The sequence below is a fragment of the Lemur catta genome, chromosome 11 (assembly GCF_020740605.2).
Source record: "Lemur catta isolate mLemCat1 chromosome 11, mLemCat1.pri, whole genome shotgun sequence".
NCBI classification, from domain to species: Eukaryota; Metazoa; Chordata; class Mammalia; order Primates; family Lemuridae; genus Lemur; species Lemur catta.
The window spans coordinates 65705111-65728533 of record NC_059138.1 but is presented as its reverse complement, the minus strand read 5'-3'; the positions used below and the strand labels follow the sequence as shown (position 1 = coordinate 65728533).

Below are 23423 nucleotides of genomic sequence, written 5' to 3'. Positions count from 1 at the left end.
TTGGATTCTTGGGGTTTTTTTTTTTTTGTCAAGTTTTAGGAGTTCTGTTTATATTCTGGATATTAATCTCTTAGGTATTGCTAGCAAATATCCAATTCTGTGAGTCGCCTTTTTACTCTGTTGATAGTGTCTTTTGATGGACAAAATTTTTAAATTTTCATGAAGTCCACTTTGTCTATTTTCTTTTATTACCTATGCTTTTAGTGTCATATTCAATAAATCATTGCCAAATCCAGTTTCCTGAAGCTTTTTACCCTATGTTTTCTTCTGAAAGTTTTATAGTTTTGGGTCTTTTTTAGATCCTTGATCCATTTTGAGTTAATTTTTTGTATATGGTATGAGGTAAGGGTACATTATTTTGCATGTGGATATCCACTTTTCCTAGCACCATTTGTTGAAAAGACTGTCTTGTTATTTGACCATATTTAGGAAGGTTTATTTCTGGGCTATTTTGTTCTATTTATTGGTCTCTATGCCTTTAGTTTGGATTACTATAGCTTTGTAGTAAGTTTTGGAATCAGAAAGTGTGAGTCTTTCAACTTTTTCTTCTATCTTGAGATTATTTTGACTATTTGAGGTCCCTTGAGATTCCATATAAATTTTAGGATGGTCCAATTTTTGCAAAAAATGTCATTGGGATTTTGATAGAAATTTCATTGAATCTGTAGATCAGTTTGGGTAGTATGAACATCTTTACAATATTAAATCTTCTAATCCATGAATATGGGATATGTTTCCTTTTTTTTTTTTTTTGAGACAGAGTCTCACTTTGTTGCCCGGGCTAGAGTGCCATGGTGTCAGCCTAGCTCACAGCAACCTCAAACTCCTAGGCTCAAGCAATCCTTCTGCCTCAGCCTGCTGAGTAGCTAGGACTACAGGCATGCGCCACCATGCCCGGCTAATTTTTTCTATATATTTTTAGTTGTCCAGCTAATTTCTTTCTATTTTTAGTAGAGATGGGGTCTCGCTTTTGCTCAGGCTTGTCTCGAACTCCCGAGCTCAAACGATCCGCTCGCCTCGGACTCCCAGATTGCTAGGATTACAGGCGTGAGCCACCACGCCCAGCCTATATGTTTCCATTTTATGTGTCATATTTAATTTGTTTCAGCGATGTTTTGTAGGTTTCATTGTACAAATTCTTCACCTCCTTGGTTAATTATGAAATAATTTTTTCTTTTAGATCTTATCATAAATGAAATTGTTTTCTTACTTTCGTTTTCTGATTGTTCATTTTTTCTATATAGAAATGCAACTGATTTTTGTGTGTTGACTTTTATCCTGATACTTTGCTGATTTCATTTGTTACTATAACATTTTTTTAATGGAATCTTTAGAGTCTTATACTTACAAGATCATATCATCTGTGAACAGAGATCATTTTACTTCTTCCTTTGCAGTCGGGATGTCTTTTTTATTTTTCTTTCTTGGTTTTTTTTTTTTTTTGGTACTTGCTTGCCTAGAGCTTCCAGTACTATCTTGAATAGAAGTGGCAAAAGCAGGTATCCTTTTCTTCTTCTTGATCTTAGAAGAAAAGCGTTAAGTCTTTCACCATTGGGTATGATATTTACTGTGGGTTTTCATTTACAGCTTTTATTATGTTGAAGTAGTTTCCTTCTGTTCTTAGTTTGTTGAGTTTTTTTGTCATGACAATGTGTTGTAGTTTCTCAAATGCATTTTGTGCATCAATTAAGATATGTGGTGTTTGTTCTTCATTCTGTTAATGTAGTGTATTACACTGATTGATTTTTGTATATTGGCCCATCATTGCATTCCAAGAATAAATCTCACTTTGGTCATTGTGTATAATCCTTTAAATATGCTGCTGAATTTGGTTTGCCAGTATTTTGTTGAGGATTTTTGCATCAATATTCATAAGGAATATTGGTCTGTAGTTTTCTTTCCTTTATAGTGTCTTTATCTGGCTTTGTTTTCAAAGTAATCATGACCTCATCCAATGAGTTAGGAAGTGTTCCCTCTTCAATTTTTTGGAAAAGTCTGAAAAGGGTAGATGTTACTTTTTCTTTAAATGTTTGGTAAAAATTCACCAGTGAAACTATGAGGTCCATGGCTTTTCTTTATTGAGGTTTTTGATTACTGATTCAATCTCCTTACTGCTTATAAGTCTCCTCAGATATTCTCTTTCTTCCTGAGTTAGTCTTGGTAGGTTTTCTAGTTCTAGGAATTTGTCCATTTCGACTATGATAGCCAATTTGTTAGTATACAATTGTGCATAGTACTCTTTTATGATACTTTTCATTTCTGTAGAAACAATAATAATATCCCCACTTTCATTTCTGATTTTAGTAATTTGAGTCTTTTCTCTTTTTTCTTAGTCCTTCTAGCTAAACGTTTGTCAATTTTGTTGTTCTTTTCAAAGAACCAACTTCTGCTTTCATTGATTTTTCTCTATTGTTTTACTGTTCTCTAGTTTGTTTATCTCTGTTCTAATCTTTATTATTTCCTTCCTTCTGCTAGCTTTGGTTTTAGTGTGTTCTTTTTCTAGTTCTTTATGTTGTAAAGTTTGGTATTGATTTGAGATCTTACTTTTTTGCTGTGTCCCATAAGTTTTGGTATGGTGTTTCTGTTTTCATTCATCTCTATGTATTTTCTGATTTCTTTTATGATTTCTTCTTTGATCCATTAGCTGTTTAAGAGTGTATTGTTTAATTTCTAAAAATTTGTGAATTTTCGAATTTTACTTCTGTATTGACTTCTAACTTCATCCCATTCTGGTTGGAGAAGATACTTTATATAATATCCATCTTCTTAAATATAATGATACTTAATTTGTGGCTCAACATGTCATGGTCTATTTTGGAAAAAGTCCCAATAAACCAAGGAGAGTTAACATATATAGAGAACACTACCCAGCAACAGTAGCAAACACATTCTTCTCAAATGCACATTTTTCTGTTGTCATTGGGTAGTGTTCTCTATATGTGTGTTAGATCTACTTGGTTTATTGTGTTAAATCCTCCATTTCCATACTTATTTTCTGTCTGGTTGTTTTGTAAGTTAGTGAGAGTTGGACATTGAAGTCTCCAATTATTACTGTGGAGGTATCTCTTTCCTCCTTCAAATCTGTCAATTTTTACTTTACATATTATGATCTGTTACTAGGTACATAATTGTTTATAATTGTTATATCATTTTGCCATATTGAACTTTTTATTAATAGATAATGACCTTATTTGTATCTTAACCTTTTTGAATTAAAGTCTGTTTTGGCTAATATTATTAATAGTATAGCTTCCTCTGCTCTGTTTTGGTTATTACTTGCATGAGATACATTTTTCCATCCTTCCACTGTCTGTGTTTTTGTGCCTTTATATATAAAGTAAATCTCTTATAGACAACATAGATACATCATGTTTTTCCATCCATTCTGACAATCTCTGTCTTTTGATTAGAGTGTTTAATCCATTTCCATTTAAAGTAATTATTGTTGAGGAGGAACTTCTGTCATTTTGTTACATGTTTTCTGTATGCCTTATATCTTTTTTGTCCATCATTTCCTGCACAGCTGTCTTCTTTTGTGTTTTAGTTGATTTTTTTTTTTTAATTTAAGAGATAGTGTCTTGCTCTGTCACCCAGGCTAGAGTGCAATGGCATGATCATAGCTCACTGCGACCTTGCACTCTGCAGTCACTTGGCAATTTTCTCATATATGCAGTTGCTTTAGAATGGCCTCTTCTTTAATGCCTGGCTCCCAAAGATAAAAACCTAGGGGGCAAGAGAGAAAGAGTGCCAGTCCTTTAAATTTCCTGGAAGTGTCTTCAGCAGGTAGGACAGGGTCTTGGAAAAATAGGGGGATGTGTAACAAGAAAAGCTGCCTATTTGTACCTATGTGATTAGAAGCAGCAGTGTAGTATCAGCATAAATCCCAGATATATGGAGGGCAGGGTGCTTTTTGCCCACCCTTGCTCCTGCTTGCAGTGCACAAACTGATTCTGGAATGTATGCACAGCTGCTTGCCAGGGGTCTGAGGGTGAGGGATGGGTAGGTGCTACTGTACTAGGAGCTGAAATTGACTGAAATCAACCACAGTTTACCTCCCAAGCCTTCCTCTAGATGTTGCAGGTAGACTCCAGAGTTCCAAATTACATCAGATTCTGCAAGTGGAATTGTTAGTATCTACTCTGACATCTATTTTGGAATTTTTAATAATTTTAAATATCATTGCTTTGGGAAAACACTCTCTAGAACTTGCTTTCCTCTAAATTCCATAGCAGTCGACACAGAATAAGACTTCTGTGACCAAATGTGGAATTTTTCCCTACACACCAAGCAGCAGTCACCAGCTGAGCATCCTCTAATTGAGTTCTGACACTATCTACCCAGAGATATCTACCCAAGATGTTCCCCCACCCCCACCCCAGACACTTGTCTTAAGTCTGGGCCTCTGTTACTTCTGATTCACTGGCTTCAAATTGGGGTTCCCATGGTTCCCCTCTTTGGGTTTGATTAATTTGCAAGAGCAACTTCCAAAACTCAGGGAAACATTTACTTAATGTTTACCAGTTTATTACAAAGGATATCTTAAAGGATACAAATAAACAGCCAGATGAAGAGATATATAGGGTAAGGTCTGGAAGGATCCTTTGGAATTGGGATGCTCCACCCTCTCAACATGTGGATGAACTCTTGTTCTCTTTGCTGTCCACCTCCACATGTTCAGCTCTCTGGAAGCTCTCTGAACTCAGTCTTCTTGGTTTTATATGGAGGCTTCATTACGTAGCCATGATTGACAACTGTGTAGAAATGTGATTGGACAAAAAGCTTATAATCTAAACCCAGCAAGGCTTCTCTGTTCAGGTTCTTCCTGGCCTCTCTGTGTAGCATTCTTTCCTCCAGGGTATGGGGCAGGACCCTCTGTATAATGAGGGACTTTTGACCCACAATCAGATTAGAGTCCTGCAATTTGACCACACCTTTTATTCTCTGAAATGATCGTTTTTCCTTAGAAACCGTAGAGGTAGAGATTTATTTAATAGTATATCTAGAAATATTCATGTATGACTAATAATCCTTATTGAGAACAAATATTTAATGTTGAAGTAGTTTATTTCTGATAAAGCATTATGTAGCGAATTTATTCACTAGAGATTTTATCATGAAAAATGGGATTAAAATTTTTTTAAATATGCTCTTTCACTTGTGTTTTTTACATAACTTTAATTTTTTTAGCTTAACTAATTTATGTTGTAACTATTTTTCACCTCGGGGATTTGCTAAATGTAGAGTTTTTCAATACTTAAAATTTTAATCCTTTTGTTATCCAGCTGCATGGACCCAAAATTATGTGACATTAATATCTATGTTGTTATGGATTTTCTTTGGTAGATTACATGCAGCAAACTGGAGGCCAAGCACATCTTTTCTTCTGGATGACAGTGGAAGGATATCGGGTTACAGCCCAACAGCAGCTTGAGGTTTTATTAAGTCGTCAGAGAGATGGAAAAAAACATCAAACCAACCAAACCAAAGGTCTTTTAAGAGCAGCTGCTGTTGGAATTTACGAGCAGTATTTGTCAGAAAAGGTGAGGATATATTTTAATTATTGCTTTCTTAATCTTCTTTAGCAGTATTATTAATAATTTTTGTAATACTTGCAAATAATCATTACTTACACCAGGGACAGCTACCTCACAAACATTTCATTTAATCTTGACAACAGTCTTCCTGTGTATTTTGATCCTCATTGTTTAAATGAAGAATCTGATCTCTAGGCAGTCAAATTAACATGGCCACAGTCATGCAAATACTAAATGACCAAGTCAAGATTCAAAGACACAATATGCTGAGAGTAAACAGATGGAAAATATAAACCATGTAAAGGTAAACTAAGTAGTGTTGGAATGGGGTGTACTAATATCAGACAAAATAGAATTTAAGATAAAATTGTTAGTAAAGAAAAGAGGAACACTTTATATTGATAATAGGGTCAACTGATCAGAGTGATAAAACAGTTATAAACATACATATACCTCAAAATAAAGCCTCTACATACATGAAACAAAAATTTTTAGAATTGAAGGGAAAAAGAAACAATTCAATGATAATATTTGGAAACTTCAATACTCCACTCTCAATAATTGATAAAATAATTAGAAATTTCACAAAGGATATATAAGACTTAACAAATAATATAAATCGATTAGACCTAACACATCTGTAGAACATTTCCTCTAACAACAGTAAAATAGACATATTCAAGAACACATGGAACATTCTCCAGGATAAATAATATGCTAAGCTATAAAACCTGTCTTTGTTTAAAAGTATTGAAATCATACAAAGTATGTTCTGTGATCACAATGGAATCAAATTAGAAATCAACAGAAGAAAATTTGGGAAATCTACAAATAGTTGAAAATTAAACAACATATTTCTAAATAGCTTCTGGGTCAGTAAGAAATTACAAGGAAACTACAAAGTATTTTTACTTGAAAATGACAACATATTGTATCAATATTCATGAGATGCAGCTAATGCAGGGCTGAGAGGGAAATTTGTAGCTTTGAAACTGTCTAAGTAGAAAGAATAAAGATATAAAGTCAACAATCTAAGTTTTCACCTTAAAAATCTAGAAAAAGAAAAGAAAAATAAACCCAAGGCAGACAGAAGGAAGAAAACAAAGATTAGAATGAGAATCAGTGAAATAGAAAACAGAAAAACAGTAGTGAAAAATCAATAAAACCAGATTTAGTTCTGTGAAAATATTAACAATATTGACAAACCTTTAGCTAGACTAGCCATGAAAAAATGAGAGAAGACGCAGATTAGCAAAATCATGAATGAGAGAGGAGATATCACCACTGACCCTACAGAAATTAAAAGGAGTAAGAGCACATACTATGAACAACTTTATGACAACAAATTAAACAACTTAGATGAAATGGACAAATTCCCAGAGATATATAAGTTGTCAAACTGACTCAAAAAGAAATAGAAAGTATCAGTGGTTGTTTCTGTCATTCTTGCCAAGTGTAGAAAAGATGCTTAAAGTGTTGGTCTGCAGTAAAATCATATTTCCAAAGTGTGGGACAAGAAGAATATCTTTCTCTAATTTGAAAATATTTGGAGAATGAGATGCAAAAGAGTGTTACAGTAAATAGAAATTCATATGCTGTTTCCCTAAAACTGGTGGATATTCTTTGAAGAGCCCAGAGACAGCCTAAAAAAGGATTAAGTGACCTGACTTGTTCCATGTTATGTGTAGGTTGTGACAAAATCTCATAGTGAACAAAATGACTCCTTTTCTGAAATAAGACTACTTGAGGATCAATTTCTTTACTAAAACTCTAATTTATTTGGAATTCAACTGCAGCTTCACAAGTTTAACTTAGCTCTATATTTTAAAACCATTTTTCCTGAGAGAGATTTAACTTATGATGACATCATTATGCTTCAGAGTCTTTAAAAATGGGCATTTTATGCATGGATAACCTGTATGATGAATTTATAATGGAAAGGACCAACAGCTTGTCTGCCTACCAAAGAAGCCATCCATACAAAGTTGTTGGACATTTTTTTGAGAACTGGAAACAAATTTCTACAGATTTTAAAACCTGATGTTTTTAGTAAATAAAATCCCAATTATTCCATGTCCAAATGATTTTGTTAAAAGGATATTTAACTTGATGTCATCACATTGGATTGACACAAGAAATAAGTATGAGTTGGGCTTGAAAAGAGCAGAGCTAAAAGTCAAAGTGAATTTTATGGTTGACTATATTCTGTTGTAACACTACATAAAAGAAAAGGATGTCCTGAAGGCTGCAGGCAGTTCAGAGAAGTACTATTAGAAAAGGAAACAAAAAGAATAAAAATATTCTACTGTATCATGGAACAGATATAAAAGTCATTGTTTATTTTTTGTTAAATATAGATGATATGTTTTTGCATGTACATTCTGCTTTTAAAAAGTCTTACATTTCTGTATTTTAAGAATATAAAATACTATATGGCCTGCAAAATTTAAATACTTTATTATATATATATTTTGTTTTTATAAAGTCTTATGTTTCTGGATTTTAATAATAAAAAACAATATAGACTGTAAACTTTAAATATCTAATAAAGAGTTTTTTAAAAGTTAAAATGGTATACCAGAGAACCATTATAAACTACATATTATAACATTTTTCTCACAGATTTGTTTAGTTAGTCCTATTAATTACTACTAATTGCCACTGTTAACCAGTCCTATTGTTTAAATAATCACATTTAGTAATAGAAAAGTAAAATATCTACATTAATAGATAATTTTAGAAAAACATCCATTTTCATATTTTTAGGATATAGTAGTAACAAATGTGTATAAAGATTCCTTCTGTATTATTTTTTTTTTTGGAAGAGGATATCCTGATTGGTTGAGTTTCATGCTGCCTTTCTAAAAATGTTGGTTACCTTATACCAAGGATGTGGCTTAATCCAATTCTGTGTACTTAAGATGTATAGGAAGAATTATGATTAAAGGAAACAACTATAAAATATTATTTTCAAACTTGCCTCTTTGTTTCCTAGGAAACTAAGTTAGTGAGCTCAGAGGGCAAATGAAAAGGCAAAACTAACTAACATATTCCTCTCTAATCTTTGTCACATACTTGAAGTTGTTTAGTTCTCCTGTTTCAAGGGACACCCCTTCCACACACACAAACATACAACAAATAAGCACCCCTCCAAAAAACAGCCACCACCACCATGCCAACCTGCTTAGGTGTACTCTCCATAGTGTTTAATTGATAGTGGAGCATTAGAAGTTTTATAACCCTTTTCCTATACATTTATACCTTGCTGTTTACTTCTTTTTCTCCTTTCTTGATTTATCTAATATGCTTTTTGGGTATTTTATTGGATGTAATTAGAAAAATTATTTAAGTAATACATTCTTTGTTAGTTTCTCTAAAAGTTACCATGCGGGAGTGGGGAACCTGCGGCCTTCTGATTTCAAGATTCTTCTTTTTTAAGCACCAAAGGAGGCAAGAAAAGCTTCATTTTTCTCTGCTGCACCCCTTTTAATAAAAGGGTTTGTTCTGCAAAATTTGAATTCAGTCAAAAGGCTGCACTTAAGGACCTAGAAAGCCACATTTTGCCATAAAGCCACAGGTTCCCCACCCCAGCTCCAGAACTAAAAATTCAAAACTTAACATGCCAAAGCTTTTGATATGCCTGGCTTTTCAGCCTTTTTTCTTTCGATGAAGTAATTTTTGAAATTGAAAGGTCAGACTTTATATTTCTGTATAGTATCTGTCACATTATGTACTTTGAAATGGAAATTCTTAGAACAAATTAATTTTTCAGATTTTTTTCCACCCATATCATACTGGAACTTTGTTGCAGCATTGGCGGTAACACCAAATTTTGGATAACAGTAGTCTCTTAAAGACTATTCAGGAGGATTCTCTAGTGCAAAATGATAAGTCAAATGGCTTATTTTGACCATAATATTGATACACATCTAGTACTACTGAATACTAGATACTAACTCATTTTTTCAATCAGACAAAAATGACATTTCAATAGCTCAAAGTGCAAATACAGCAAGTCAGTTCACAAAGTTTTAAGGTACAGCTTTAAGTACTATGACAACTTGTTATATAAAAATGAAAGGGTAAATAGCAGAAATAAAGCCCCTTAATTTTTAAAAAAATTCAAGTAACTTTAAAAACCTTTAGACTAAAATATTTCACTTATGTCAATTCGGAATGCTTTAATTTGTAGGTGTCAGTAGTACATTACAGTTGGTAAGGACTCTCAAAGAAAGAGAGAATTACCCCAAACGGGGCAGCTCCAGACAAGAGAGGAAGTTCTTGGTGCTGGCTATTCCCGATTCAGCAGTTTTAGTCACCCACTGTATCAGTTGATGTCATTCAACTTACAATATTTTGATCTTTAGGCAAATTCTAAAAAATGTTTAAAGTTAAATATAAGGCCAAATACCACTGTTAAGAATTTCTGAAATGAGCAATGTACAGCTAAAAGATCTAAAGACTAATGTCAATTTTAGGGCCATGATATTACTGGGGAAAAAGACATAGATTAATACTTCTTCCATTACTTAGTACCTTTTTGTAAGCTTAACAACATGGCTTTTAAAACTTCCTTGTGAAAACTGAACTTAAACATATATTTATTTATTTATGCATGTACAGAACTTGTGTGTAAAGTGAAAAAGTTCCCACTAGGAAGATAATTAAAGATTGTTAATGTTCTTTTTATCACTTAGCAACCAAAGACACATGCTTATTTCTGTGCTCCAGAAGCAGTGTTAGCTACTAGTTTTGATTCAGGAAAATGTATACCTTCAGGAAGGTTTACATGAGATGTGTATTTAGACTTTTTCTCAAACTTCTTCATCTTTTCATTATAGACATTAAACTGGGAGTCTGTTCCAATAATTGTATCTTACTGTGTTGAAGCACAGTGTCTGGTGAAGTTCATGTGGTGGAAATCATGATGCAGAGAACCACAGTAGAGAGGGATGAGATTTAAAGGGTTGAGAGGAATATCATAACCATTATGGATGACATAGTTTCTGTCAAACGAATGATCACCCATGTCCAGAGAAGAAGTACATGATCACACAAAAGTATGATTCCAATGAAAAATCCAGTTCCAAGAGTTAGAGTTTCCAAAAAGATGTGCATATTTAGTTTTCATTCCAAACATAGCCTGAAACTCATGATGAATTTTATAAATATATATTCTTTTGTGTTGTAAGAAGAGTCTATGCAGGAAATAGTGCCAAGTATCCTCAATGACTGCACAGCCAGAGCATCTTGCCAAAAGCATATATCATCTTGGCATTTTTTCCCAATCATAAGGAATATTGAAATACTCTGTAGAATAATAGGTTCTAAAAATCAAAGGCAGGTGGATACAAAAGTGATTAAAGAGAAGTACTTTAAAACATTTCCATTGGTTTTCCCATGTTCTAGTTTATGCTTTTGAACTTTTTCATGTAAGGTATAAATTGAAATAAAAATCCAGGTAAACAGAACAAGAAATGAAGGGCATCATAAACTATAAGGGATCCCAGTGTTGCAATCTGGAACTCTGTATAATTATTCAACATATTATTCTAGGCATTTTTGAATGGTTTTTGCAGAGGATTCTTAGGTAAAAGCAAATCTATGTACTCCACAGCCAAGGATGCCAAAGATGCCGACACTTTCATTTGTCGCCATTTTTCAAGTGTCTGTAGAAAGCCTTATAATTCAGGACGTTGCAAGGTGACTCCACTAATTAAGTCCTAGACAATGTTTCCTATGTGCAAGACACTGTGGTTACATAGATCCCTTTTGTCTCTGCGTAAGACTGTATGTCTTACATAGATCTCTTTTAATCCTTACAGTAATCTTAACCTTATATAGAACTCCATTTTACAGATGGAGTAAATGAGGCTCAGTGGGAGGTAACTTGCTCTGCAAAAGTCGAGATTTAAATCCATGTTTATCTACCAGTCTTCTACATAGTGCGTAATGAAGAGAAGATTCTAGCCCTGTTTCAACCTTCTTAAACAGCAAGGTGTCATTTACAAACAAATGATTCTTATCTGCCAATTATTTTGAATAATATGATTTCATTATTCTACTATTAAGTATTAACTTGTATTTAGAAATTACAAAGATCATTACTATTACTTTTCTCTGTTTGTTAGGCATCTCCAAGAGTTACTGTTGATGACTATTTAGTAGCAAAATTAGCAGATACTTTGAATCATGAAGATCCAACCCCTGAAATCTTTGATGATATTCAAAGAAAGGTATTATGTACAGCATTTACATTTTCTTCTTTCTTGAAAAACAAAGTATATTTCTATATGCATGTCATTAGTATTTTTTAAAAGTTATTGAAACTTTAAAAGAAGTAGAGTGGTAACTAAAAGGTAAGTTATGGCAGTAATACCTCTCAATTACAAAAATGTAGACCAATTTTTTTTGTTTATTTTGTTAATTGACCAATGATGAAAATCCTTAAGTTGGGTTGTCTTATTTGAATCTGACTGTAGAGCCAAATATTCTAGTCTTAGAATTTGATGAATTGATGATGTGTAAATAATAAGACTCTCAAATTCATTTTAATATGAGCCTTGAGCCTTTATGTGTACTTGTTTCTAGAAAACACTACTTCCTAGAACGTTTTATCTAACCTGCTATCATGTGACTTATGTTGTAGGTAGGACCTTTTTCAGTTTAATTTAGTTACTGAAGAAACTAGAAGAAATTATTAGCTGTGAAATAGTCTTACTGCTGACATCTTTTAACTATGATACGTTATGGCAAGACCTCAAAGTAACTTTTGGTGAAATATTATTTAGTAAAAATCACCACATACCTGTATTAATTATTGCGTATCTTGATATATTTCAACAAGGTATATGAATTGATGCTACGAGATGAGAGATTTTATCCTTCCTTCAGACAGAATGCACTCTATGTGCGCATGTTAGCTGAGCTGGACATGTTAAAAGATCCTAGTTTTAGAGGATCAGATGATGGGGATGGAGGTAAGGTGGCATACATTTTACATATATATATTCCTGTGTATATTCTGTTTAACCAAAAAAAATGACCTTTTATATAAGATTAAGAAATGTTCTTTGAAGCACAAATTTAAATTGTAATATAGTTAAAGATCTATAAATGATTGATAAAGTTTAGTGACTATACTAAAGTTTGAAAATTTAATAACAAATTAGAATATAACTATAGAATCTTTGAATTCTTAAACAAGAATGTTTTCTTGAGGTGAGTCACTGAAGTATTTTTATGGTAGTTTCCCTTTTGCTAGTAAATAATGTTCATGATTAACAATAGGATTATTGAGATTACATAATAAGTAATGACTCTGAAAGTATATCATAAATAAAACATAATAAAAAACTACAGTTTTAAAAAATCTTTAATTGTATTCTTTTCTAAATCCTGCACAGTGTGGGAGACTTTTGAGCTAGAAGTTTCAAAAGTTGTTTATTCCAACCTTTCAAATAAGAATACTGAGACCTATTAGCATGTTGTAGTGAAAAAAAGCAGACTTTAAGAGTCAGCGAATTTAGATTTTATTCTCCTTCTCCTGCTTACCACCTGTGTGATACTGCCAACTACTTAATTTCTTTAAGCATCATTTTTCTTATTTGTAAATCTGGAATAATGTTCTCATCATAATATCTTACCTCAGAGTCATTGTCAGATTTAAGTGGAATTATGCGTATAAAAATTATTTATAACCTAAAGCACAAATATAGGTTTTTTATTAGTAAATAGTAAGTCAGATATAAGAATATTGGGAGAGACAGCCCTTAGAACACAAGTCTCCAAATTCTTAGGCCCAATGATCATTTTACTTGTGATTCAATCCAGAAGTATTTATTAAACTCTAATTAAATACCTAGGATTTGATGAACTTTCTCTTATGTTCTAGTAAGCAAATGAGCAAGGTAAATACAAAGTAAATGAGAAAGGTTTAAGTAATTATTTTAAGAAGGTGCTTTAGTTATAACCATTTATGGTCAGGACCGTTTGGGGATGGTGATAGATCTGTTAGGTAGGGAGCACTGCTTTTAAAAATATTTCTATTATGGAAGATTCCCAGCCTCACCTCTCTTCCATGTCCTGTCCCTCTGTCTACACTAGTGAGGTATTATTTTTTAAATAATCTAAGAAACCTATATAGAAGTTTATACTTAAATTTTAATAACTTTTATATTGATTATCTGATACTTTGGGTTTTTAATTAATACTCTTTCAGGTTTATTTGTAAAATTGGAATAATCTATTGACTGAATTTGATGGATAATTAAGGAAGTTTTTTTTTTTTTTTTTTTAAAGAATACTTCTTTGGGAGCTGAATAGTAAAATTTAATTTTCCTGTAGTTTATTATGTAATGTATCTGTATTTCCCATCTGTTGAAAATATTCTTTTATAGAGCTGCTATGAAATTGGCAATAGCAACTCTGTGTCAAGTAACCCCAACCTAAAAATGTTTGTTGTTTATGTTACTTTTGTCTATTTTAGCAATTTCTTAGTATTTGTGAAATGGATTTGGTATATGACTCAGATTGAAAGAAGATACATTGAGTCATAACCAACTAATTGTGTGGGCCTCTAAGTAATGTAAAATGGTGATAGTAAGCAATATATTTTGTGGGATTAGTGTTTGATCTTATAACTTAGGAACTCTTCCAAAATCTTTTAAATTGACTTTTAGCTTTCATTCATAGCTTTCCACCTAATCCATCTTCTTCTATGCAACTATCAGAAGCAAACTATAAGCAATCTCAAACTTCCCAACACTTCATACTGTACATTAATTAAAGCATGAAGTACATTAATTTTTTTTTTCTGGAACTGGTTTTGACCTAAAGTAAATATGCTTCTCTTATTTGTCAGTCATTTGAGTAACCCCTCGCGTTAGAATCATTGATTATAGTTTGAAAGTATATACTCACATAGCTTATTGTCTTTCTAGAACATGCTTTCTACAGTTCTGTTTCCTAATTGATGAGTTTTTATAAATTTTATACTGAGAAATCATCTATCCCTTTTATGAAACCATTGGAAAAAAGTATGTGGATTGATAGTTATAACATGAAACATTACTATTAAAAATAGCTGTCAACTTTGCTGTTTTTGTCAGTGTTTAAGTTTTAGGCCATTGGTACACTTTTTTCAGATAGTAATGCTTATGATTTACTTCTTTTTGTAAGATTATTTGATCAAAAATGGGCGTTCACCACATTTTTTGTTATAAATTAGATTTCTGACTTTTAAAATGAAGCTTCTCAACACTACATTGATTTATTTTTTAAACATTCTGAAATTTTGACTACTTTTTAGACATTCTGAAATCATTCTTTAATACAGGGATTAATGTGTAGCTGATTTTAAAAAAAAAAAGGCAGTCTGCTATTGAGCCTAATATTAATGGGCCAAATCCTATCATGTGTAATAGTACTGTATCTTATGGTGGTTTCTCTTTTCTGGGGAAGACATTTCATTCCTATTTAACCAAACTTCACAATAGGTAGATAGTTTAGCTGGAAGGCTTGCTTGTGCATGCACTCTCTTCTCCTCTCCTTTCTTCCTTCTCTTTCTCTTTTTGCTTTCTTTAGTTACTTAAGCTTTAAATTATTTTATAAGTAGATATATTCCCCTAGTAGATATTTTCCGCCTTATTAAAACAAGGTGTCACAATCTTAAAAATATTTGAATTATGCTTTCCTTTTTAAATTTTGATCTCAATCACATTTTTTCACTGTGTCAAAAAATGCTTTCGTTTTCTAATATTTATAGACAGTTATCAAATTCTTGATTAAATGTGGAACAAGATTGATTTTAGACTATATTTCTGGATTTTCTTATTATTGACCACAAAACTATGCCTTAATTTGCTCCTGAATTCTCCTTTTAACTTGACTTTGGTGGGAAGTTTTAAGAGGTAGGCAGACTACAGAAGCAGTAGGAGGCATAGGATTGAAGAGGATAGAGAACTATTTATTTACTCATTTTAATTATCACCATTTAATTATAACCAAAGGGTAATCCTAGGTGAAATTTCCTGTTTACCTTTTGTGACCAAAGGTCTAAGGACTCAAGAAATGTTCTTGGGCATTTAGAGTAAAGTTGCAAGGCAATACTGGCTGCCTCTTTGTAGAAGTAATACAGTCTTGGTTTTTGAAGATCCGTTTAGAGAACCAAATTCATAAATAATCTCCTAACCATACATTAACTTTAAAGTATATGTGAATTTTGCTTTACCATAGATTTGTGTTTAATAAAAGGATACCTTAATTGGTAACTTAATTTGCTTATGTATGTAATAAAACCCCAAGGGAAAAGAAGATTATTTGACATTAATTTTAATAATCTATAATTGACTCATTCTCTAACATTAATTTTAAAAGTTAGTTTTTCCTAGTTGCTTTTTAGTTAAATGTCATTGCATGTGTTTTAAGTGTCTTTTGGTCTGTGAGTTATATATTGATTAAGAATCTAGACTTCCAGTGTTTTTAAGCCAAATCTACCGAAATAAGTGGACTTAATAGATACATTAAAAATCAATCTATGCCTCACACTAAAGACTAATTTTACTTGTAATATTTCTTATCCAGTGAGACAGAAATAACAAAATAGTGCTGATGTTTCCTAATGGGCTTTGCTCTGCAGTGTTTTCCTCATGCTTACATTGTATTAAGCAACTTAATGTGTTGCTATGAGAATAAAAATACTCCCCTGAACATTAATGCCTTTTTGGTTTTTGGCCAGCTGTCAGGTACATATATATTTTCACTAAGATGCCTGGCTTAGAAAACCATGGGACTTAAGGGGTCAGGTTTTTGGAAGTATTCCACAATTTTTCTTTACTGTTCTGTTATGTCTTGGTTTATGTGACTTTCATTCTTGGTGTTTGAACCTTAGATAAAGCAACCATTTTAAAGTTTTGTACTGTATACTAAGTTGAATTTCCCCCCTACAGAATCTTTTAATGGGTCTCCTACAGGAAGCATAAATTTGGTAAGTACTATTATGGGAACTTTAATTATTAAAGTGACTTGAAAATATTGTAAAAGGCTGAGCCGTGTATGTAATTAAATGATATATTAGAATCCACCAAATCATCCTTTAGTATTGTAAGAAGTTATTATGCTTTTAAAGTAATGCTAAGTTCACACGTAAGGGATATAAAATCCTGAACTTAAAAATGATGGTTCATTTTTATTTATTTTTTAGTGGTAATTTTATTTTTTGTTTTATTGATACATAATATTTTACATATTTATGGGGTATGTGTGAGTATTTGTTACATGCATAAAATGAGTAATGATCAAGTCAGGGTATTTAGGATAGCCATCAAATTGAGTATTTATCATTTCTATGTGTTAGGAACATTTCAAGTCCTTTCCTCTATCTACTTTGAAATATACAATATGTTGTTGTTAGCTATGGTCACTAGTCTACTAAACATTAGAACTGATTGCTGCTATCTAACTGTTTGTTTGTAACGTTCACCAACCTCTGGGCTTAGGTCATACCTGCATAATTGCAGTTACGTTTTATAAAGAAATTGATTTTATTATTTTCAATTCCAATATTTAGTATGTTTAAATGACTATGGTTAATGCTGTGATATGCAGTTAATTTGTGACACATAAATGTTTACATTAGAATCAGTTTTTTTTCCTCTTGTATTTAGAAAAGAAATATAAAACTAGTTAGTATAACTAAAAACTTCTAGAAGTTTCTTAAAATCTATAGTAAAACAAATTCAGGTCATTATAAAAAAGTGTTTTTAAGCTTAGAGAGTTTTATAGCAACTACGTCTTATGCTTAGAGGTTTAAGAATGATGTGTTTTTACCATATAAACTGTCATTGGCATTTCATATATTCAGGGTGTAGTGTAAAATAATGAACATTTTAGTTCTCTTATATATCCAGCCTTGACATTGAATAACTTATTTCCTAAAATGCTGTTAGGAAGAAATATTAAGTGTTCTGTGAAGGTTTCAGTCCAAAGTTTGGTGGGGTAAGGTATGGGGTATGGGTGGCAAGATGTGTGGGGGCTTGTTGTTTTGCTTTTCTTCCCACCTGCATTACTTTTTCTTTTAAACTTTTTGTAAAAGCTAAATGGTTTAAAGATCTATTGTGTTATATTGTCAATTATACTAATCTACCGTTTCTAAAATAACCTTACTTATTAAATGTTCTATTACTATACAAAGTATAATCTTTAACAAAACACTAAAGCAAATCAACCATAGCATTATGTCAGATATTTTGTAACTTTTAAAATGTTGTTTTCCTAAATCATTTGGTATCATTACCATTTACTCTTTATAGTTCAGAGCCTTATAACAAACAGGAATTGTTTCTAGAGCATTGAAGGAAGTATGATGTTCATGATACAGAAAAAATTTCCAAATGTGATGAAACTTTTCCTTGGTTGGAAATTTACTAGTATTCACATTTGTAAGGCTTATACAAGTGTTTAAACACTAGTTAAAAAAAGTTTTTTTCTTTATTCCATATCTGGAATAAATATTTTTTCAAATAAAAGAACTCCTTTTGTCACAAAGTAATATAAACCAGAACAGTCTCTGGATCAAAAAAATGGTGACACTTGAGGTCAGTGACTTGCAGTATTTTCTTATTCCTATAAATCTGTTAAATTCAAGCTTTTAAGTGGCTGGAACTTTTCTTATTCTTTTTTTTAATACACAGACAAATTTTAATGAATAGCTGAATTTTAAAAATGATTTAAGATTATAAACTAGATCATGATAGTTTATTCCAATATACTAGGCAAAGAAGATGCTTAATGTGTTTGATGTTTTACTCATTTTGCGATTGAGATTAGCACGTAAATTATAAGCATTTCTAATGGTGCCATTGAAGTTGTGTTGATGAGCTATCATACTAAATTTGAATTTTCAGTTTTTGTGTTAGTGTAATGTTAAGAAACACTTTTTCTTGCAAGGACCTTAACAGTTTTAAGGACTACTTTGCAAATTGGGTTTTATTTCAGTATAGCATTAATGCACTTGTTTTGAAATCACAGTTTTCTTTTACTAATCAATACTTAGTTTCTAAATCAGATGTTTTTCTGTAGTTAATTTTTTTAACCAATTATAACTTTATAGTCTGCTTGTGCATTGTAACTGTAATGTTTACGTGACTTTTCCATCAGATTTTTCTTCATATGTAATGAAAATAATATTTGTTAATTACATATGTTAAATGTGGTAAAAAAGACATTTATCTACAAAGTCTTTTAACAACTTTTAGATTGCATAAATGCTAACATGTTTAAATTGAGTAGCTTTTTAAATGTTACCTACAAAGGAAGATTACCATTATATTAATACTGTATTTTTAAAAATTATTTTTTGTTCCCTGTACTAGCTTATAATTGGAAGAAGTTATAGTAGATAATATAAATTTGATGAAATATTCCATTCCACTGAGGCTTCTTTCACATAATAATATTGAAGGTTCTGCTGCTTCTGTCAAAATGTTTTATTAAAGGTCACATGAGCACTTAAAAATAATTGCATTCTATTTCTTTTCAAAGTATTTTCATTTACATTGTGTCCTGACAGAAATGTAGAGCAGATAGATGTTAACACCATTTTACCATTGGGGAAACTGAAATATGAGAGTAGTTGATATGACTAAAGTCTCTTAAGGTCTCAGTGGTAGAGCCTGGACTAGACCTAATTTAATGTAATGATTCTTCCACTTCACTTGACTAGGGAAGTCCTGTGGATTATCTGTGGAGTTATCACATTTTGCTTCTCTTAATGATCAGTCTTCAGTAGTTATGTTTTTGGCTTTCTTCTTTCAATGCAATTGTCTTAATTTAAATGGCTTTATGTCATATATATATAGATGGCTGTCTTTAAGTAATTTAGATAACTCTTTTAATAATAATTGCTAATCTCACATTAGAACTTGAAAGCTTATTCAGATCCTATGGTTTTTAAAGTGTGAAATATGTCTGAATTATATAATACGAATATATGAAGTATGAATAATATGAACATGTGAAAAAGTCTCTGCATTATATGTGTTGTGTCTGCAAGTGCTCTCCCACTTTCAATGATTTGCTAAGAAGGCTCACAGGACTAAGCATAGTCATACTCGTGGCTAGGATTTATTATAGTGAAAGGAGAAAAACCAGTATCAGCAAAGGGAAAAGGTATATAAGGCAAAGTCCAAAAGAAACTAGGCACAAGCTTCCAAGAGTGCTCTCCCACGGGAGTCACACAAAACGTGCTTAATTCCCCCACCAATGATTTGTGACAACACATGTGAAATGTTGCCACAAGGAAAACTCATTGAAGATTAAGTGTGCAAGTTTTTTATTGGAGGCAGCTTACATAGCATATACCAAATCCCAGAAGGAAGGCAGGTGTTCAGCATAAACATAGTTTTTTATGGATAGTTTAAGTACAGTAAACTACTCGTATCGGTTAGAGAATGCTAACTTTAAGTTCCCAGATTCCATCCAAGGGAGAACCTTGTCAGCTATCCTTTCTAGGGAAAGCACTTCTAGGCTGCCATGTTAACTCTTTTTCTGTACAGTCTGCCTTCATTTTATGATTATGTTCTATTCTCTATATGCATGGGTATATATGTATGTGGCAAAAACATTTTTAAAATTTAGACCCAAAGGCCATAGTTATAAAAGATTGGTCTTGGGTCAGTCAATAATAATTTTTGTTTGTAGAATTACTTTTGAAAATTAATTATTTAAAGTTTATCATAATCTATGGATTCATTTCATTTAATAAATAATCATAATAGCTAACATATGGAGAAGCAGTGAAGGAAGAAATAATCTCATGTATTAAGTCTATTACTAAATTATTTTGTTTCATATTGATAGTTCCTTAATTTTGGCTTTTCTCCTGTTAGTATAAATGGAGAGGATTATTGTGTGTGGAGGGAATGAGGGGACATACAAGTAATATAAAGTTTGCATTGCAGTGAAGATGAGTAATACATATTTGACATAGAATTCTTTCTTTTTTCTATAAAATTAAAAATTTGTTTCCTGATTTTTTTCTCAGTCATTAGATGACCTTTCAAATGTATCTTCTGATGACTCAGTACAACTTCATGCCTATATTTCAGATACTGGTAAGAGACTCTGTTGTATAATTATTACTTTAAAACTATTGATTACTGTATCCCTAAATTATTTTCCACATTTATTTTTATAAACCATTTTTTTAAGTTTCTTTTTTTTTCCTGCATCTTATTCTTCATTAAATTCTATGATGTTTATTTGCTTATGTATTTGGATATTTCCTTTCTCTGAGGTATTGACTATTAAAGAAAATGCTTACATTCTAACCATTTTGTCAGTTCTCACATAAACTGTATAACCATTCTTTTCCTCTGTGTTTGAGTCTAGTTGTTAATTGTCTGCATAATTCTTATAAAATTGTTTTTGGGGGAGACCTCGGTTCAATATTTGTTTTCATACATGCAAAGTCAGTCTAGATAAGTGGGGCAAATGAAGCCCCTGAGTATAGAAGTTTGCAGAAATTCAAGAAATGCATGACTGGGGTGACAAACCTCTAAGGCATTGTGATCAGTCAGTATATGTGCAGAATAAGAAAAAAATAATGAATTTTCATCATTACCTTTGAATTATTAAATAATACTAATGAATATTAAATAATGATAGTTTTCTTATCTGGCCTCTCATTATTCTTACAATATAGGAGTGTGTTTGCCATTTTACACACTATAGTATAAACATACTGAGGTATATACCTCAATTCAATGCTTACATTTCAGATACTGGAGAGATTTTATAGTATAAGTGTAGTTTAGAAGATATTAATTTGCATCTTTTTTAAGTTCTTTGTTTTCTTTTGCTTCTCACTGGAGCTGGAGCCTCAATTTGCATTCTGTTCCTGGCAGATTTCTAGAATAAGTTATCTATAATTTATGATACTGTTATTGCTTTATCTTTTACAAATAGTTGGTGCATAGATTACTCTGCTTAAAGATCATTACATAAAACTGTTGTCAATAAAACTAGAGGTCTTGTTGCTTTTCTTTCTAGCTTTTGATACGATTATTCCATTTTTTTCCTTCCATCTAGAGGAAGACACTCATGTCTGTATTTCTAATGCCAATCTTTCTCATATCTGAGGCTTGAGATTTTCCAGCTGCTTTGTCTATTTGTTCATTTATTCAACAAGTATTTTTTAGCTTCTTAAAATGTATAGAAGCACTATGCTAGACATTTTTAATAAATTATTTCTGTCAGACGGACTTATGTAGGGGATATTGAAGAGACAACATAGTATAATGGTTAAGTGTACAACTTTTTGACTGAATTGCTTGGGCTCAAACTCCAGCTCTGCCACTTGATAGTCGGGTGAACTTGAGCAAGTTTATATAACGACTCATAGTGTTGTTATGGGATTAACTAACTGCATTAGTAATTATACATGATAGGCATCATATATAAATGTTTGTTCAATAAATATGTATTTTACCAATTGGACTCCAAAGTCTCTTTGATTCTGGGTCCTCTATCTTTCACATTTCTGTTATAGGAAGAATGAACTTACAGTCTAGTACAGTGCTACTCAAAGAGTGGTCTGTAGACTCTAATGTGTTTTGTTTCCTTCATTGAGAAATCTTGCTTTTAAAAAATACTGGCTAAATTAAATAATGTGATTAGTGATAAGGTTGATTTACATTCTGATGCTAGTTCTTTATCTAATTATGAATTAGTAAGAAATAGTTTGCAGATTACCTGCTATGGGTAGCATTGACCTAATGAAAACAAAATCTTCTGGCTATATCACCATCTTCTCAAAATCAATATATGTAACCTTTGGTTATCTTCTTTTAAATCAAATTACCTTTCTGTCTTCTGCATTTCTCGTATAATGGCCTCATTATTCCTATTGTGAATGCACCTTGGGTGATCTCCATGCCTGTCAATTTGTCACAAGTCCTGATTATTCTTTTTTAGGATATTTTCTTATGTTACTCTCTTCTCTCCTTTTCTTGTTCCTTGCTATTCTCCTTGCTCATGTTAATTCTTAATTGGTTATGGTTAGCTGTCTAATTGGCCTCTGCTTTCTGTCTTCCTTTCCCAAACCTATCTTAGATACAACTGATAAAGCATTACCTTGTTGCCATTCTAACTGCATGAGAAATGGTGGTTTTCTAACTTGATGAAAAAGTGGTGTGTTGTTTAATATGCATAGCTCTGTGAGAGAAAGTTGACTGGGTGAGGTGAATGTGAATAATAGTGTTACCTACAATTAAAGCCTCTGTGTAGAGCAAGATGACTGGAGTCTATTCCTAGTCTCGTATTTTGCCTAATTAGAAATAGTGATATTAGATGGAAAGAGAATAAAAAACACTTTCAAGAAGAAAGTGCATATCTTAGAAAATTTTCATGAAAGCCTGAGAGAAGTTTCTGTCCAACTACTCTTGTCAATACTGATTTCTAGCTTTTATGTTATTGAAGTAATTTATGAAGAAATCATGCAAACCTTCCTTTGCCCAATTATATACAAAATAGCAAAATATTTAGCTCCAAAATTTGAGCATGTTTATTCACAATTATGGATCAGTGTTATCCATTATTTATTAGAGAGTCAATTTTAGACTTCTGGTTAGTATGGTAGTCTAAACTGCTGTGGGAAATCCTGTCTCCCACACATAGAAAGGCTGAAAATAATATTAGAAAAATAGCCAAAGGTGAATACCTACAGTCCCACAGACTATGAGGAAAAACAAATTCAGGGAAGTGAAGACGTGTTGAAGCAAGGGGCTTATAGTAACATAAAGACTGCTGTCTTGATTTGGATAGCATTTTCATGCTGTAAAATTTAGAAGAGGCAGAATGGGCCAAGGCTGTGGGAAGCTGGGACCGAGT

General features: G+C 32.0%; 1 protein-coding gene and 1 pseudogene across 2 annotated transcripts in view; one reads left to right on the top strand and one right to left on the bottom strand.

The window, feature by feature from the left end:
- Window positions 1–23423, top strand: part of SNX13 (sorting nexin 13) — a 138476-nt gene that overhangs the window by 83861 nt on the left and 31192 nt on the right. For both annotated transcript variants that reach the window (XM_045565359.1, XM_045565360.1), the window contains 5 exons: window positions 5344–5540; window positions 11666–11770; window positions 12382–12514; window positions 16484–16521; window positions 20578–20647. In XM_045565359.1, coding sequence (XP_045421315.1) covers window positions 5344–5540; window positions 11666–11770; window positions 12382–12514; window positions 16484–16521; window positions 20578–20647 — 543 coding nt within the window. The remainder of the gene's footprint in view (window positions 1–5343; window positions 5541–11665; window positions 11771–12381; window positions 12515–16483; window positions 16522–20577; window positions 20648–23423) is intronic.
- LOC123647685 lies at window positions 10149–11192 on the bottom strand (annotated as a pseudogene).